This window comes from Pelodiscus sinensis, chromosome 1, assembly GCF_049634645.1.
Source record: "Pelodiscus sinensis isolate JC-2024 chromosome 1, ASM4963464v1, whole genome shotgun sequence".
NCBI lineage: Eukaryota > Metazoa > Chordata > Testudines > Trionychidae > Pelodiscus > Pelodiscus sinensis.
The window spans coordinates 156,846,360-156,864,979 of NC_134711.1; the positions used below are offsets into that span (position 1 = coordinate 156,846,360).

General features: G+C 41.7%; 1 protein-coding gene across 1 annotated transcript in view; it reads left to right on the plus strand.

Annotated features, from left to right (window-relative positions):
• TMPRSS7 (transmembrane serine protease 7) overlaps positions 1-18,620 on the plus strand; it is a 59,622-nt gene that overhangs the window by 40,248 nt on the left and 754 nt on the right. Inside the window, exons 11-17 of the mRNA XM_075908545.1 lie at positions 6,981-7,117; positions 7,915-8,022; positions 10,029-10,139; positions 11,728-11,844; positions 15,349-15,526; positions 16,256-16,524; positions 17,180-17,316. Of these exons, the coding sequence (XP_075764660.1) occupies positions 6,981-7,117; positions 7,915-8,022; positions 10,029-10,139; positions 11,728-11,844; positions 15,349-15,526; positions 16,256-16,524; positions 17,180-17,316 (1,057 nt within the window). The remainder of the gene's footprint in view (positions 1-6,980; positions 7,118-7,914; positions 8,023-10,028; positions 10,140-11,727; positions 11,845-15,348; positions 15,527-16,255; positions 16,525-17,179; positions 17,317-18,620) is intronic.

Consider the following 18,620-nt stretch of genomic DNA (forward strand, 5'->3'; position numbering starts at 1 on the left):
TACCACCTAGGATGTGAGACTTTGCCCCTTTTTCCCACTTGGCCACCTGAATATGTCCTTTTCCTTCCCTACCTTATTTCTTCTCTTTCTTAGCTTGCTCCCTTTTCCTTCTGTCTGATTTAGCTGAGCAAAACTAAGTATTCTGCAGCATGCTGTAAGCCTGTGACCAGAAAGAGAAAGTAGAAAGCAGTGCCCTAAAAGGCCTGATGCTGTTAGACGTTTGCTAGGTCTCAAAGTAAGACTGAGTTGTGTTGGCATTTTTAAAGTAGCAAGATGGCAAATGACCACTATGTTTTGTTTCCTGTATCTTTAATAAAAGGTTAAAATGATTAAGTGTGTACAACATTGTATTAAGCTGGCTCATTTAAAAGTATTGAGCGTTGGACAATGAGGGTATGTCTACACTACAGCACTAATTCGAGCTAACTTAATTCGAATTAGTTAATTCGAACTAAGCTAATTCGAACTAGTGCATCTAGACCTAAAAACTAGTTCGAATTAGCGTTCTGCTAATTCAAACTAGCATGTCCACATTGAGTGGACCCTGAACCGAGGTTAAGGATGGCCAGAAGCAGTGCCAGTAGGGCATCAGGTTAGGACTTAGAGCGTGGAGCTGCTGTCTCAGGCTAGCCAAGGGCTGTGCTTAAAGGGACCCGACCCCCACCCCGGACAGACAGTTCTCAGGGGTTCCCTGCTTGCTTGTCTAACTCGATGAGGGACAGCAAAGCAGTCCTGGCTTGGAGTGCCCTGAATGCCCACACTCAGCACATCACAGCACTCGGCCATCAGCCTGGCTGCACTTGCCGCAGGCTGCCATTGGGGGGGCGGGAGGGGTCAATTGGGGGGGCTGCAGGAGAGCTTCCACCCCGAGGAGCCCGCAGAGCCAGCCCAGTCCTCCCCATCGGGGGCTCGTACCCCATTCCTCCCTCATCTCCTTCCACTTACCCCTCCCTAGCCCCCTTTCCTGATGTACAAAATAAAGGACACGTGTGTTCAAAAATAGAAACTCTCTTTATTGAACAAAACTCGGGGAGACTGGGAAAAGGAGGTGGGAGAGGGGAAGAGAGAGGGTGGGAGAGGGGAAGGCAACTAAAATGATCAGGGGTTTGGAACAGGTCCCATATGAAGAGAGGCTAAAGAGACTGGGACTTTTCAGCTTAGTTTAACGTCTGTCCCAGGGAAGATAATGGAGCAGGTAATTAAGGAAATCCTATGCAAACACTTGGAAGGTAATAAAGTGATAGGGAATAGCCAGCATGGGTTTGTGAAGAACAAGTTATGCCAAACTAATCTGATAGCTTTCTTTGATAGGATAACGAGCCTTGTGAATAAGGGAGAAGCAGTGGATGTCATATACCTAGACTTTAGTAAGGCATTTGATACGGTCTCGCATGATATTCTTATTGATAAACTAGGCAAATATAACTTAGATAGGGCCACGATAAGGTGGGTGCATAATTGGCTGGATAACCGTAGTCAGAGAGTTGTTGTTAATGGTGCTAAATCCTGCTGGAAAGGGATAACAAGTGGAGTTCCGCAAAGGTCTGTTTTGCGACCCGTACTGTTCAATATCTTCATCAATGATGTAGATATTGGGATAGAGAGTACGCTTATTAAGTTTGCAGATGATACCAAACTGGGTGGGGTTGCAACTTCTTTGGAGGATAGGGACATAATTCAAAATGACCTTAGCAAGTTAGAGAAATGGTCAGAGGTAAACAGGATGAAGTTTAATAAAGAGAAATGCAAAGTGCTCCACTTAGGAAGGAACAATCAGTTCCATACATACAAGATGGGAAGCGACTGTCTAGGAAGGAGCATGGCGGAAAGGGATCTAGGGGTCATAGTGGACCATGAGTTAAATATGAGTCAACAGTGTGATGCTGTTGCAAAAAAAGCAAATATGATTCTAGGTTGTATCAACAGGTGTGTTGTAAGCAAAACTCGTGAAGTCATTCTGCCACTCTACTCTGCACTAGTTAGGCCTCAGCTGGAGTAGTGTGTCCAGTTCTGGGCGCCACATTTCAAGAAAGATGTGGAGAAATTGGAAAGGGTACGGAGAAGAGTGACAAGAATGATTAAAGGTCTAGAGAACATGACCTATGAAGCCAGGCTTCATGAACTGGGCTTGTTTAGTTTGGAAAAAAGAAGATTAAGGGGGGACATGATAGCAGTTTTCAAATATCTAAAAGGGTGTCACAAGGAGGAAGGAGAAAATTTGTTCTTCTTGGTTTCTGAGGACAGGACAAGGAGTAATGGGCTTAAAGTGCAGCAAGAGAGGTTTAGAGTGGACATTAGGAAAAAATTCCTAACTGTCAGGGTGGTCAAATATTGGAATAAATTGCCAAGGGAGGTGGTGGAATCTCCTTCTCTGGAGATATTTAAGAACAGGTTAGATAGACATCTGTCAGGGATGGCGTAGACGGAGCTTGGTCCTGCCTTGAGGGCGGGGGCCTGGACTCGATGACCTCTCGAGTTCCCTTCCAGTCCTATGATTCTATGAACAGAGGAGACTGAGGGGGGATATGATAGAGGTCTATAAAAGCACGAGTGGTGTGGAGAGGGTGCATAAAGAAAAGTTCTTCATTAGTTCCCATAATAGAAGGACTAGAGGACACCAAATGAAATGAATGGGTAGTAGGCTTCAAACTAATAACAGAAAGTTCTTCTTCACAAAGCAAATAGTCAATCTGTGGAACTCCTTACTGCAGGAGGCTGTGAAGGCTAGAACTAGAACAGAGATTAAAGAGAAGTTAGATAAATTCATGGAGGTTGGGTCCATGGAGTGCTATTAGCCAGGGGGTAGAAATGGTGTCCCTGGCCTCTGTCTGTGGAAGGCTGGAGATGGATGGCACGAGACAAATGGCTTGGTCATTGTCTTTGGTCCATCCTCTCCAGGGTACCTAGTGTTGGCTGCTGTCGGCAGACAGGCTACTGGGCTAGGTGGACCTTTGGTCTGACCCAGTATGGCCATTCTTATGTTCTAAGCTCAGGGCTCAGGGTCGGGGGTCTCACTGGACCACCTTGATTTTCATGCCAACCTGCTCCTGGGTGGCCAGGCTGGCAGCTATCCTGCCCTAGACGGCCACTTTCCTGTGCCTAGTGCGGAGGTCGTGGACATTGGAGGCTTCCCCCCAAACCTAGATGAGGTCCACGATCTCCGCACTAGACCAGGCGGGCATCCGCCTCTTGCGGCCCTGGGCAGACTCCTGGGAGCCGCCAGCCTGGTCCCGGGAAGAGGCAGAGGGCTGGGTGGCAGCGGGTGGCTGGTTCGTGCCGTGCCAGGTGCAGGGTATGCTGGCTGGGTGCTCGCAGGCTTGCACTTGGCACGGGCACCGAAGCCAGCCCGTGCCCCTTTAAGGGCTCCGGGGCCCAGAGGGGGGCAGAAGAGTTTCCTTGGTGGTGCCCAGAGTGGCCACCAGGGAAAGCTGGGGAGGGCTAGCCTCCCACTAGTTTGAATTAAGTGGCCACGCAGCCCTTAATTCGAACTACTTAATTCGAACTAGGCGTTAGTCCTCGTAGAATGCGGTTTACCTAGTTCGAATTAAGCACTCCGCTAGTTCGAATTAAGTTCGAACTAGCGGTTTGTATGTGTAGCGCCTATCAAAGTTAATTTGAACTAATGACTGTTAGTTCGAATTAACTTTGTAGTGTAGACATACCCAACTGGTTTACATAAACCCCTTTTGTCCCAGCTATTGATCCTAACTTAATACAACAGAGCTACCATAATAAACATTGAATAAAATTTACCCGTTAGTTTCAACCTACGAATTAGTCCTTATGAGATGGTGCCTCAAATCTAGTAATTTATCTGCTCCTTCCTTGAGTTCAGTAGGTATTAACCAAAGTTATTTTGAAACAATTCTGATCTTGGTTATCCTTGCAAATCAAAGGTGTTCAACATCAATTCAATTACTTCCCTTGCTGTCACCTCTTCAGAATGATGGCTATTTGGTAGTGTAGATAAGGCCTTAAAGCTGACAGATTATTTTTCATGATAATCTGTTTTCTTGGGGAAACTTTTTCTTTATTACTGTCTAAGTCTAGATCAGCATTAGTGCTTAAACATTGCTTGGAATTGTTTTCACTTTCAAAAGTTTACTCTGTTTTTAAAATGAGGCTAAAAGGGTCATGGATGGCTTTCTTTTCTACGTTATATATTGTTTTATGGCAGTGTCTACAGATCACATACAGCCTCCGTAGCATCTTTTGATGAAAGATGCCCTAGAAATGCAGCTGGGCTAGTTGACTTGCGTGTTTCTTGGCATCTGTAGGCAATTCAGCTTTCTCTGATTCAGTAAGTGGCATCTAGGCAGAAATCCAGAGACACTGTTTGCCAAGATGGCAGCTTAAACTAGATGTGCACCCAAGACAGTGCTCCACCTTTCATACAGTCCACTTGTTTAAAGACATGCTTTCAGGGGGAAAGACCTTGAATAGTAATAGTGGATGTGGGCTGTGTGGTTGTTTACCAGGTAACATATTTTGCCAATGTCACCATTTCTCCCAAAACATCAAGTTCCTCCTCTATCCTTCTGTTTCCTGCCCTCTCCTTAGGAATAAGAGGAATGCTACATGTTTATGAAGACACTGGTATAACACTGGGATCACTCTAGCCTGGTCATCAGAAGACCAGTTGGAGAACTTCTTTCCACCGGTTAGCTTGGAATGTTAGTCCCAAACATATTTTAATGCAAGATTTACTTACGGTTTTCAAAAGCTTGTCATGGTGTCAGTGTTTGAGCATAATAGAATGATAATCTAGTTCTGTTTTGAATTATTTCACTCTGACTGAAAGAGCACAACCAGAAGACGTCTCCATGAGACAGCGCATGGTGTTCTCTTTTTGTAACACATTGCATCAGCTCCACCTCTGAGTGGCATTTGCCCTTGCTTTCAAGAAGTCTGCTAGAAAGTCAAAAGTGCAGTACCTACAAATCACGTCTCATAGCTACATGGATTACACCCAGGTCATAAGAACTCTCAGGGCCATCCTTACTCATACACAGAGTATATAGCTGTAAAGGGCATCCAAATATGTGGGGCACCACTGGGTTTAATGTCCACGCAACCACCTCTTCCTATCCTTGTTCTGTGACACTGCTTCCTCTGGAGAGGATCTAGTTAACTGAAAAAAGAAAAAGCCTGCCAGAGATATTAGCAGAACACTGACCTTGAGGAAGAGCTATTCAAGTGGTAATGAAGCTATTTATCAGGCATATGCCAACTCCAAGGTATATACTGTCAGTTTCTGAATTTACTGTGTTAGTCTACAGAACCTTCATTTACAATTTGCTTGAAAATAGTTCATTAGTGTGTTGCTGATGATTTATAAAATCACATCTCTAAGAAACAATCAATCCTTCCATGCCATGGGCTGCCAATGGGCATAGGGGCGCCAGTTCAATAGTACTGTGTTGGGCCCCATAAATCCTAAGGATTTCCCTAAGTTTTAGGGAAACTATTCTATTTCAGATTTTGGTCTTTTTATATTTTCCAGTCTCCTCCCATACATGCAGTGGAATGTTTCAAATACATCCCCAGTGTGTTGATCATGGAAGTAAGGGGCCACCTGTTGCTGTTAAGTTTTCTCTTGAAAATGTCACTAGTCAAACTGACATGGAGAAGGCGAACTGTAGTAAAGCTGTTCTAAGATTTGAGAAAGTGGCCTTCTCTTCCTATCCCAGATAACCCATGGTGATGAGCTTCCCCTTTTTCCCCAACAGAGTTTCAAAGGGGGAAGAGGGGGAGGAAAAATCTATTTCTGAAACGTAGGCACTTAAGTCAGGTGGTGGTGTTTGTAGACATAGCAACTAATGCTTGGAAATAATAATAATAATTAATAATTCCATGTTAAGAGTTATGAAGATGAACACTTCACTGTATCTGTTGGGTCAGCAGTTGATCACAGGTGCCATAGTTTCCTCATTTTTATTTTAAATCTGGAGCATTAACATTTCTAGCTCATTTTATGCATTAAAGCTGGTTCCCACAGTGACAGGAGCCTGGTGTAGATGGATCACAATGATTTCCCCTCTCCCCCATTGTCACCATGGAGCCCGAGCACTTTGCCTGCACAGCTAATCACTGTGCCAGATCTGAAATGATAGGCTTCCTAGGACCTTTGTTCAAATCCCAGTAACAGTGATGCCAACTCTCATGGGTCTCAGGATTTTTGGTGTATTTGTTCAAGCCCCAGCTCTTGGATCAAGAGAGTACATGCAAAATCCCAGTATTCACTGAAGAAAATTAAGTTTCTAACTCTCACCACTGAAGAACCTAGAAGGGCTCAGAACCTAGAAGGCAAAGATCCTGAATGTGGTATATAAATGAAGTCTTAGGATTTTTCAGTTAGTCTCATGATTTTTATTGAATGTTTGAGTCTGGCGATATTCTAGTCAGTTTGAGTTCTCCCTTTGTATTTCAGTGGGAAGTAAATTGAGTTATGTAGCTACATGTGCACGTATCTTTCAGGCTATGTCTACACTACAATGATCTATTGGAAAAAGGTACGCAAATTGCACTCCGCAATTTGTGTACCTTTTTCTGATAGTTTTTTTTTGGGGGGGGGTAACCCTGGTTTGGAAGAGCCCTTCTTCCTCATAGAAGGAGGAAGACAGAGCTTCAGAAAGAGCGCATTTGCTCTTCCTAAAAAAAAAAAAAAAAAAAAAAGGCGGAAGAGCAGATGCATTTCTTGGACATAGCAGAATTTTTCCGGGATACCTCTGATATCCCGGAAAAACTCTGCAGTGTAGACATATCCTCAGATGAAACTTATTCTTTGTCCTTCCCACGCCCCCAAGACTAATCTAATCTGTGAGGGATAGCATCACACTTCTCATTTGCCCTTGTCTCCAAGGCTAAAATATGTTGCACACTTACATTGTGTTTCTTCACTTCAGTGTGGTTCTTGAAATAGTATGTGAAGCACATTAATTCCAAGCAGTTTTTTAACTAATGTTATCGCTCACTCTTAGGTACTGTGGTTACTACATTGATCACCAAACAGTTTTCCATGTTGCAAGCTTTGTGGTTAACGTTGAGCTTCAGTGTAGCTCTAGACTCTCAGAGCAGCCACTTCTGGTGGAATATGGAAGCTACAACATCAGCCAACGTAAGATGGATTCCAGTTTTTCCCATGTATGTTTATAAAATCCCTTTTTTGAATCAGCATATTTATCAAAAAGCTTAGTTTGTGACTAATGAGTTTTGGCTTTTCCAAGATACTGTGAATGAATTTGAGACTACATATTCCTAGGAAATCCTGTTTTCTTTGCAAACCCTAAGTAAAATACTTGAGATCTAAAATAAAATAAGCCAAGTACCTACCCTGAAATGTACCAACTAGTTCAGTGTTCTTGAATGTGAGCTAAATTCACCATTCTGTCATGCTTCCCCTCCCCCAAAACCTTTGTTAATGCATTTCTCTGCTATGTTGTTTCACTGCTCCAGAGAATTCCCTCAGTTGAACTGTGCACCAGTTAACAAACTCTGCCCATACTTGATTTGCATACTCTACCATGCAGCAATCCTAAGAATAGAGCCAGCTATGAACAGCAGAAATTGTCATCAGAAAGGGTAATCTTAATAGTAAAAAAAAACCCAGACCCTTTTTGTTTCACTGGTGAAAAATAGATGTAAGAATATGGTTAGTATTAAATGTTTTTCCAATAAGTTATGGTGGCAGTAATAACACAGTAATTAAAAAAAAAAATTACTAGTCCTGTGGCACCTTAGAGACTAACAAAAATATATGTATAGTATCATGAGCTTTTGTGGGCCCAACCCACTTCTTCAGATGAGATCTTTTCAGATGTATTTTAATATGTTTTCTTTAATGGTGTTACTTTCATGCTGTGAATCACAAATATTTGGAAGCAGAGAATTTATAGATTGTTGATTTGCCTTCAGCATGTCCAGCCGGATACTTCAAATGTTCCACTGGTGTATGCATTCAGCAGACTCAGCGCTGTGATGGGGTAAATGACTGCTTTGATGAAAGCGATGAACTCTTCTGTGGTTAGTATTTGCTAATCATTTGCAAAGAGAAACCCAGTAAATGAGTGAACATTTTATTCTGTTTGAATTTATTGAAGAGTAAATATCGAAAACTTGAGTCTTCTAGCCTGTTTTTGCAGGCCTAATACTGGTTGCTTCAAGAAACTTGAAATGTTTTTGAGCCTCGTCTATTTGCTATAGACAAGATAGTAAATCTGAAGAGCAAGGGTGTATCAGTAAATCAGCTGCACAAATATGGAAGCACATCATAGTTATTTTCCTTTGGAAGCTGACATTGTTAAATTAAAACATTCTATGCCCCATCTGCTTCTTCTGCCTCTTCCTCTGCCTCTTAAACAGTGTTAAACAAAGCCTAGGGTTTGATATATATAGACCTCAGCCTGCTTTGTACCATTGTGTAAACACAATTTTAAAACCCTTTTAGCCTTTTTTATTAAAGATTAAGAAAAGAAGAGAAATAATTAAAGTATTTGAAATGTAAAGTATTAAGTAAGGCTTTAATTGTGTAATTATGATAATATCACGTGTTCCCTTTCCTTCTACCCAGAGAGGTTTTAGAAGGAAAATGCCCTTATTTGCTAGTATTTTAGATAGTATTAAAAATATTAGTATCTGTCCTTTGGCAGGGAGGGCAAGAAGTTAGTTATATTTGGCTGAAGTTGCTTGTATTTCTTGTAAAAATGGAATCCCATTTCATCCCTGTTGGTGATTGGGAATCAGCTGGCAATGTTATTTTGGTTCCTCTTTCTGGCCCAGTGTGGTCAGAAGTTCTTTCAGATTAGGATGCGGGTCTCCTGTCCCAGAAGATGATGGGGTATTGGCCATAAAGACTTTTCTCCAAAGTTTCCTTCTTTAAGACCTGGAATAGCCTATCTTCTGAGGCTATATCCACACTGCAAGGTTTTTGCGCAAAAATGGCTGTTTTTGCGCAAGAACCAGCGGAGCATCCACACCTCAAATGTGCTTTTGCTCAAATAAATCTGCAGTAAAATGGCAGAACAGAGGGCTTTTGACAGTGTAGGTAAACCTCCTTCTACGAGGCATAACTCCCTTTTGCGCTACAGCTATTGCACAAAGAGAGAAGTGTAGACTCTCCAGAGGGGTTTCTTGCACAAGAAATCCCTATGGAAAAAAGCCATCAGAGCTTTCTTGAGCAAAAGTGTCCATGCAGTGTGCTTCGAGGTGTGCGCATGCTCTTGCGCAATAAATTTTTGCGCAAATAGGCTTCTTGTGCAAGAAGCCTGCAGTGTAGACGTAGCCTGACTGTTTTGTCCACCAACTAGGCTTAGTTTTCACCACACCAGTGTTTGTTCATTAATATCCATTTCTGCTCTTCCTTTGTTTACTAAGCTTGCTCATAATAGTCTTTGAGTTACATTAGTAGTCCTTTTTGATTGGACTGTGTCTCCTTTTAGTATCACCATTAGTTGTTGCAGGTTTTTGTGACATCTTATGAACTTACACTCAATTTTTACAACTGAGTTGACAATCAGGATAGATGTATAGAGTCAGTTATCAACACAGACGTGTTTAATTTCTGAATCGGCCACAGACTAGCTTTGTGACTTTGGGTCAGTGGTTCCCAACCTTTTTTATACTGCAGACCAGCAAACCCAAACTTTTGGCAGACCTGTAACATTTTATTTGAATATTTGCATATTCATTATGCAAACAATGAATATGCAAATAAATGTTACCTGTCCACCAAAAGCCCCGGACCCCAGAGCTGCTGCGGCCCGGCAGCCAGTGGTTCATGACCCTAAACCGGGCTGTGGACTGGAAGTTGGGAATCAGTGCTTTTGGTGATTCACTTTAGCGTTCTTCTCTTTGCTTTCCTCATGCATAAGACAGCAATAATACTGATCTTTGGAAAGCACCTGGTGCGAGAGAAAGATGATATAAATCTTTTAGATAGCAGCAATGGTGGTATTAATAAAGCTTTGCACAGCCCTCCTCCTTGGCCACAATGCCTGTGTTGCTGATTTCCTGCTTTCTTCCTACTTTAGCTGTGTCCAAAGAGAATTGTAATGCCAGCTTCTCAGTTCAGTATTCTTCAATTGCCTGCGATGGAATACATGACTGTGAGGATGGAAGAGATGAGCAAAATTGTACCCAAAGTATGGTAACTTTTTGATCAAGTATGTTTCCTGTATATTGCTTACACAACTCTAGTTGCAATATCTGGCCCAAATGAGTTACTCTAAAATGCATATTCAAGCTCTAACATGCATTTTCTTAGACAGTTGGTTTTGTGTTTGCATGCAATGATGGTTAGCTTCTTGAGATGCTTGTAAAAAAGCCCTAGAAACCTCCGAGGCTACTCTTACAATGCCTGTAAAAAGCCATTTACATCTTATCAGGAGTCAGACAGGCATAGTTTTGTTTTGAGGCACAGATATTTCTGAGAAGAGCACAACATTGAAAAAACAAAATTGGGGAAGTGCTACAAATTTTTTTTGTTCAGGCTAGCCATGTTTTAGGCCTATGTGGCAGCTTGAGAGCAGGGAGCTACTGAGGCCTCATGGAAAGCAGATATGCAGAGAGCTGGGTATGTGGTTTTATGTTCCCTGAGTAGGGTGTTAGGCTTTAACACAGTCTTTATCTGGCATCAGCCTGAAGGGAAGGCAAATTAGAACACCTGCAGCCACTTAAGGTGGATGCACTAAAAACACTCCCCAGGCAAGGCTAAGGGCGAAGGAGAAAAGGGACGACCTAGAGGAGAACTCAAAGAGAAGGGAGCAGCCTAGAGCAAGAAAATACACCCGAGTGAGCTGTTGTGAAGGTTTTCTCTTTGATATCAGGAACGAGGTACTGCAGGCGGAGTTGGGGAAGTGGCCCAGCGAAGGGCTTCTGCTCAGGGGGCAAGGGCTAAGCTACACAGCCTGCTTGGTGCTGCTCCCTCCTATAGGGCCCTGGTCTAGAACCTGGAGCAAGTGAGTGGGACTGGGTTCCCCCCAAACCCACCCTCTGGCTGGAAGGGCCAGCAGGGACTAGAGAAAGAAGGGCACTGGACTGGCCAATGATGAAAGAGGCTCTGGTAGCTGGGTACCCTTGCCTTCGTGGCAGTAATTAGAGACACTGCGAGCCTCTGAGTCCCACAAGAACCCACCAGGAAGCACAGGGCCCGCAGGGCTTAGCCCAGACTTTACCGCACTTCTTTAACTTTTATTCTAGCCATGTGAAATTTCACAGGCTATTTCTGTGTTTGCAGGAAATGAATATGTCATTTATTTAACATGACTCAAGAAGGATAAAGAAAAGACACCGACTGGAATACATTTTACCTGAAATTCAATTATTAAAGCTTCCTTCATCGAGTTGCTCTGAGTAATTTATACTGATATAACAGAAATATTGATTTCTTTGCTAACGACTTTCATTTTAATCCAGTCTACACTTCAGCAAAGTTATGCTGTTTAAAAAAAGGTGTAGGCCACACCAATTAGGAGAGAAAGGGAGAAAAATCATACCTCCCAACATAGCTATGTCCTCTAAAGCCCTGTTGGAAATGTTGCTTGTATCAGGAAAATGTCCTTTTGGTGGTCTAGCTTACTCTGTTCAATTCTTGCCAATGTAAACTGAATATCCAATAGAGAACTTGGTAGTAGAGGTTCAGGTAATCCTGTAAGTGGAGGCAAATTCTTAGTCCAAGATGCTAAATTAACAGTCCAAAAGTACATGGTTCCATTTTGTTTCCTGTTTCAGGTATTCCATGCAACAACCACACTTTCAAGTGTAGAGAGAACCTTTGCATTAGAAAGCAAAATGCAAAGTGTGATGGGACAGCAGACTGTCCTGATGGAAGTGATGAGAGCAACTGCAGTGAGTATCTCTCAAATGTGATATATTTTTTCATATTTCAATTACATTTTTCCTATTTAAAGTACACATACTTTCTGCTCAGTGGTAAGCATGTTCAGTGTGTGTTAATACAGTGATAAGTTGAAGCTTGGAAATCCAATGATAGTCTGACGAGTTATCGAACTTCCTTGTCTTTTTAATGTTTGTGTCGTGATGAGCCCTAATTCTCACATTTTTGTGTGTGGGGTTTTAATCATCAGGTTCAAAAATAGATTCTTGTTTGAGGGCTCGAGCAGGGGCAGGCAAATACCAGCCCACAGGCTGTATCCTGTCTTCCACGGGTAGCTCCTAGTGGGCCCCCACACCTCCGTGTTTACCAATATCTCCACAGGTACTGGGGATCTCATTGGCTGCAGATCACCATTCCCAAACAATGGGAGCTGCAATTGCCCATACCTGTGGAGGTGCAGGTAAATATAGCTTCCCACGAGGGTCTAACTGTGGTGAACCGCCCCCTTTTTATTGCCCACCCCGGGCTAGAGAACGGGGTTAGTTGCAGAGCATAGCTGGGTAGTCAGTCAAAGAAGCAGATCTATTCTATTTAAAATTTTGCAAATGCTGCAGAGTTTTAAAATTGATAACCCAACTTTTGCAGTCAATTTAGAGGATATTGGTCTTATTACATGATAAAATTCTTATGAAGATGATGGATGCCTTTCCAAGGCCATTGATGATTTTGAATTTTCTGAGGGTAGTGGTAGATTTGAAGGGAGAAGGAAGAGCTGCCGAGAATAAAGTAGTTATCTTGAAAACCTACATTTAAAATCTGACTTTTTTTTTAACTATAAACTGTGTGCTAATGAAAGATTAAATATAATGATAAACCAATGCAGTCACATTGGGGGAGTGCTGGTATGGGAGGCTTACACGCCCCTAAATGCTGGTCCCAGGCCTCTCCCCTCTCCCAATCTCTGGCCCAGACCTGAGCATTGCCAGGTAAGTTTCATCGTGCCAACATAAGAAGGTACAATCCTATTTTGTCTTCCATTCTGACTTTTAGCTACAAATATAAATCACAGAATATATTCCCATCTCTTCATAGTTCCAAATAATTCACATAAACATCCCAGTATTGCCAATCCCAAAATATAAACTGAACACCAAAAAATCATGACACTTGAACATTTTAAATCATGGTGTTAGAGCTCCAACTGCCAACCCCAAATTAGGGGCAAATTAGTATTTCCAGCACCTGCTAATTTATGCTGAGAGCCTTTTTTTTTTTTTTTTTTTTTTTTGGTTCCCTGTTTATAAGAGCTTTAGCAAGGGGACTCAGATATTTGGAACCTTATTGTTATATAAAAATGCAAGCATTTTTCACCTGGAGAACTTTTCTGCAAAGCATGCCAGTGAGTCTGTGATATGAGAGCTGGACTTAGCAAAGCTCATTTTGCATAGGGGCTGCTCACAAATAACCTTTGAAAATGAGGTCTTGCCTTGTAGAAAGATATTTTTGTTAACTCAGTTCTGACCTTTTTGGAAACAGTCTTCCACTCCTCCCTTTTAAGCAAAACACACACTGAAAATAGAGGCTATAAAAATACAACAGTAAAGTAAGCATTAATACAGATGTAATCTCTCTAATTTGGCAACATCCAGGGTCTGGCATGATTTTAATTAATTGGATGTCTGTTTATCATGGGTGTGGACAAGTTTCCAGTGGTCCTGTAAAGTTTTACAGAGGCCAGTCCTGGTTCTCATGGTTCTGTGCTGTTGTTTAGCTCAAAATTACCCCTAATGAGCCTAGCAAGCAGTGGAAGAGCTGGTAATGCTAAGTGTAAGCATGATTTTTATGCTTTATCCACTATTTCCTTGTGCAAATACACAATTTTACTGTAACAACACTAACATTTTGTAACAGAGCTGATAAACCTTGGCTAGGTGTAGGCATATAGAAAGTATATCAATACAGTCATACATTATGAAGCAGTATTGCAAGCGTTGTTCTGCTTGTTCACCAGATCCCTCCCACAGACCTTTTCCAGTTAAACAATAGGAGGAACTGGTGAGAAGGAAGGCATGCTGTTAGCTTTGATATGAATCAGTCTATGGAGGAAGATAAAACACACGATTTTATACTCCATTCAGAGCCAGTACCAATGTTTAACTTCTTGGTTTTGTTTCCTAGTTTTGTTTCCCTGAGGGCAGATTGTGCTCTAGTGGTTGCAATAGAACACAATTAAGTATAACCAGTGTCCTATCTGAGTCATCCTTGGAGGCTGAACCAAGGACTATTGGGTCTAAAAGCATGCGCTTCTATCACAGGATCTTAGAGAAAAAAACACCAGAAATCTTAGCATAGAACCAATGGCCGTGTCACGAACATCTATGAATGGTCTAACTGCTAGTGAGTGATACAGTCGCATGCTTCACGTAGCTAACTGAAGCATCTCATTTGCCATTTTCCTTTAGAATGACCTGTGGCAAAAGGGTGAGACTTATCGTAGATACCTGGGCTGTAATCCCAGATTTTTCTGCAGGGACCTTAAGCAAACTCTTACTTACCCCATGGGTGAGATGGGTGAGTGATTGCTAATCCCTGAGGGCTGTGAAACTCCTAAAAAGAGTGGCTCATCACAGGGGTGATGAAGTGCCTAGAAACATTGCCAGTTGGCATTGGAAGAGCTGGGAGTAGAGCTCCTGGGGTATAGACATGTAGTCTAGTGCAGCATCATCTACTTTACAGTACCATGTGAGGCTCTTTCTCCCTTGTGTCCGGTGTTACACAATGAATGGAGTTTTTCATGTCATTGTGAGACTACCAATAGCAGGGACCAAAGGTGTTGTCTTCATACATTTACAAAAGCTGGTAACAGTGATTTCAGACCCCAGGGTATTGACTGGAGCATGTATGTAGTCTGCGTGTCATACAACTTTTGGCCTCATCCATTTCCGAGAGGACCAGCATTCAAATCTTAACCCCGTTCCCCCCACTGCTGCTTTTTTCAGAGTTTGAAGAGAAGGGCAACCATTACACATTAAGGTAGTTCAAGTAATGCTGTGCATCTCCTCCACAAGGCATACCTCCAGCTCAGGTCCAAGTACATGAGGCAGGTAGAAGTGGCATCTGTTTCCTCTCCTGTCTCTCTTATATAGTGAAACTCAGCCATGGTAAAGTAATTCTCCCAACATCTCTGAGATAAGGAAGGGTTCTCTCTGCTTTGCAGATGGTGAATTGAGGCAAAGAGAATGAATGACTAGCTTACACTTGCACAGGAAGTCTGTGGCAAAGCTAGGATGAGAACCCAGAACTCCCCAATCTGATGCAGTAACCACAAGACCATCTTTTCTTTCCACGAATGGGTAAGATAAATCTAGGATTTTCAGTTCAGGGACTTTTAGTGAAATGTCTTTGAAAATAAGAGATGAAAGAAGAAATTTGAGAAGCACCGTTTAGGAAGCATCCTCGCACATGATGGGTGCTACTGTCATAGAAATAATAAGATTATTAATCTTGTTTTGAAGGCTGCGGCAGTAGTAAAATCAGCAATATCTACCATCGCATCGTAGGAGGCTCTGATGCACAAGAAGGTGAATGGCCTTGGCAAGTCAGCCTCCATTTTGTTGGAGTTGCTTATTGTGCAGCATCAGTGATCTCTAGGGAATGGCTTCTGTCAGCAGCTCATTGTTTTCAAGGAAACAGGTAAACGGTGACCTCTACTTTATGTGCCCGAAGAGCATTTTCAATACCTCTCTTTGAATGTGGTGGTTTCTGGTAGATTTGACGCAGGGTGATTTAAACTGAATGGTATCACTTGAATGGTATCACTTGATTTCAGATAATTTACTACTATGAATTAAATAATGAAGCGTTTTAACCAGTTTTATATTACGAAAATCATTCCCCCACACCTCACGTACACAGAACAGGAAAGGGGGTGATTTGGTATTCAAATTCATTCATTTCACATAGTCTAAATGAAGTTTTGGTGATGTAGCATCTTGACACCACAGTGATGGTCACAGCCTGCTTTTCATTGTAGCATGTAGGTTCACGTGCCTTTCATTTTGTCACCAGTATAGAGGAAGCCTTAGATGCAGGTATCCATCTATGGTAGTATTACTGACAGTGTGCTGCTAGCAACAAGTTAGGCTCTTTACAAGGAGGTGTGAGGACAAGGTCCTTTCTCCAAAGAATTACTGTGTAGGTCAGACCACAAGGAAGTGACAGCAAAAAACGCATTTTTGGGTAAAAGGCAATACCAGCATGTGTTCTATTAGTTCCATATTTTTTGTTTTGGTTTTCTTCTTTTGGGTTTAAAAATTACCTTTTTATAACTTAACACCAGGAGTTTCCTGGACATTGTGTCCAGAAGAAATTTCAAAGAGATTGTCTTGAAGATTTATTGTACATTAATCCATTTTTAATTAGGTTATCCAATCCTCGCACGTGGACTGCGCACTTAGGGATGCGTGCTCAAGGGAATGCCAAGTTTGTGTCTGCGGTTAGAAGAATCGTTGTTCATGAATACTATAACAGCAGAAACTATGACTATGATGTTGCACTCTTACAGCTAAGCATGCCATGGCCTGACACAATGAAGCACATCATTCAGCCAATCTGTGTACCTCCACTTTCACATAAAACCCACAGTGGTGAGAAGTGCTGGATAACAGGCTGGGGTCAAAGGCAAGAAGCAAGTGAGCTCCCATTTTCATTCACCCATAGGGCTAAAGTGATTTCTTGTATAAGCAGATGCATGTCCATTCCCGTGAGTGAAGTTGTACTGGATCACTCCAAGGTGGATATTGACTTATGCCTGGTTAGTCTGCCTTCTTTGCATTGAGGGCTGCACTCAAATGGGGTGGGGAGGAATAATTCCTTATTTTGCCTACTGCCCTGTAGTATCTTAATTCTATTCTTCCAGTCTGAAGATGTTAACATGCTAGAAACAGTGTCTTAGGGAGGCTAACTTCAGACAAGAAAGTTAGTTCTGGTGGTAACTTGATGTTCTGCTTGGAGAATCTAGCTGACTAGAGTTTCTGTAGAACCAGAGATCTCATGTGCTCCATGTACTTTGAATTACACCCATATGGGACTAATCTTTGTATGGTGTTAGGTGTAAATTTTAAAAGAAGGGAACTTGATTAGTTAACACAATCTGTCCTTACATTTGTATTGAACAACACATTATCTTAATGGGTTGCATTGAGATCATTGCCCAGATCGGGAGCAAACCAGAGTTAAACAGGTAGTCAGGGAGCCTACAGAGCTAATCCACTAACTTACAAATGCACAAGTAATGTTTCTGAAGTCTATTAAACCATATTGGCTTTCTTTCAATATGTTTTCCAGATGACCAAGGCTCAGCAATTTTGCAGAAAGCCGAGGTAGAAATTGTGGACCAAACATTGTGTCATTCCACGTATGGGCTTATCACAGCCCGGATGTTATGTGCCGGGGTGATGTCTGGGAAGAAAGATGGCTGCAAAGTAAATATTTTTATACAGTTCAAATTAAATAATTATCTTTTGATCATCCATTGTTGCGTTTTAAGTGATACATAGTCATTGGCTAACATTTTATCAGAGATGAACTGTCTTGATGTGTACTTCTGCTCCAAAAACAGCTATGCAGAACAGACCTCTTCATCAGCAGGTGTGCCATTTGTGTGCTGACTTTGCTGGCATTAAACATATTGGCAGTGGTGGGAAAGGAAATATTATTACTCTGGTTAGCACTACAAAACCAACACAGCAAGAAAAAGCTGAGACCTACTTCTTTGTGTGCATCAATAGCACTGTTTACTAAGTTTCAGTTACAGGGCCAATGGGTCGCACAAATGCAAGTCAGTATCACAGGTTCTCAGGATAAATACTGCTTTCAAACAGATGACTCTTGGATCCCAGGTGGAGATTTCAGGGTTGACAGCTGAAGTGCAAGCAAACAGGCATAATTTTACAAGTGAATAGCATACTTGATCTGGAGTCTTTGAGAGACAAACAGAATTCTGTAGTGCCATTTGTATAGACACTTTGCTCGGTCACTAAGCTGCGTATATCTGGTCTTTGGGCTTGAGGGCCAGAATCAGTGTGTTTAAATTCTGGCCTGTACTGAGCCAGAATCCTGTCGTACTCTTTCACTGATGTTGGAAAGAGTATTTCCCTGAACCACAGTTGAGAGATTACATCCCTGCAACTGGAAAATCACAATTTGCAACATTGATTCCAAGTTCCACTGAAAATTGGAGGAAGCACTCCTGATGCAGAATATAGCTGTTTATAATTGTAGCTAGTCAAAATTAAATTTTCTAAACTTTTGTTTTGATAAGGTCATTTCATTGTTTTGATTTTGACTTCTCTGTTCTATTAGTGCATTGTGTAAGATAAAATTCAAATCTGTGAAGTTGAAATATAACATTTTAAATTTCCTGCAAACATTGGATAAAATCAGTATATGTCTGTGGAACATACTGTTGTTCAAAAACTGTCCAAAAGAAAATGTGGATTTGACTACAACTGCAGTAATTACTCTGTTGGAGCTTTGTTGATTTGGCTGTCAGTTGTCACATGTGGGCAAATTCTCAAAGTAGATTAGACTCGAATGGTAATATTGGTTTTAGATTTCTATCATGAATGTGAAGGAATTATACCATGGATTAACTATTTCTATGAAAGAATGCAAATAATACTGTTATCAGAGTACCCTAGTGATAAAGAGGATACTGCTACTGAGTTGTCTTTTCTAGCATTGTAGTTCCCTTGTGTTTTATAAAGGATCCTATAGTTCTCAGCAG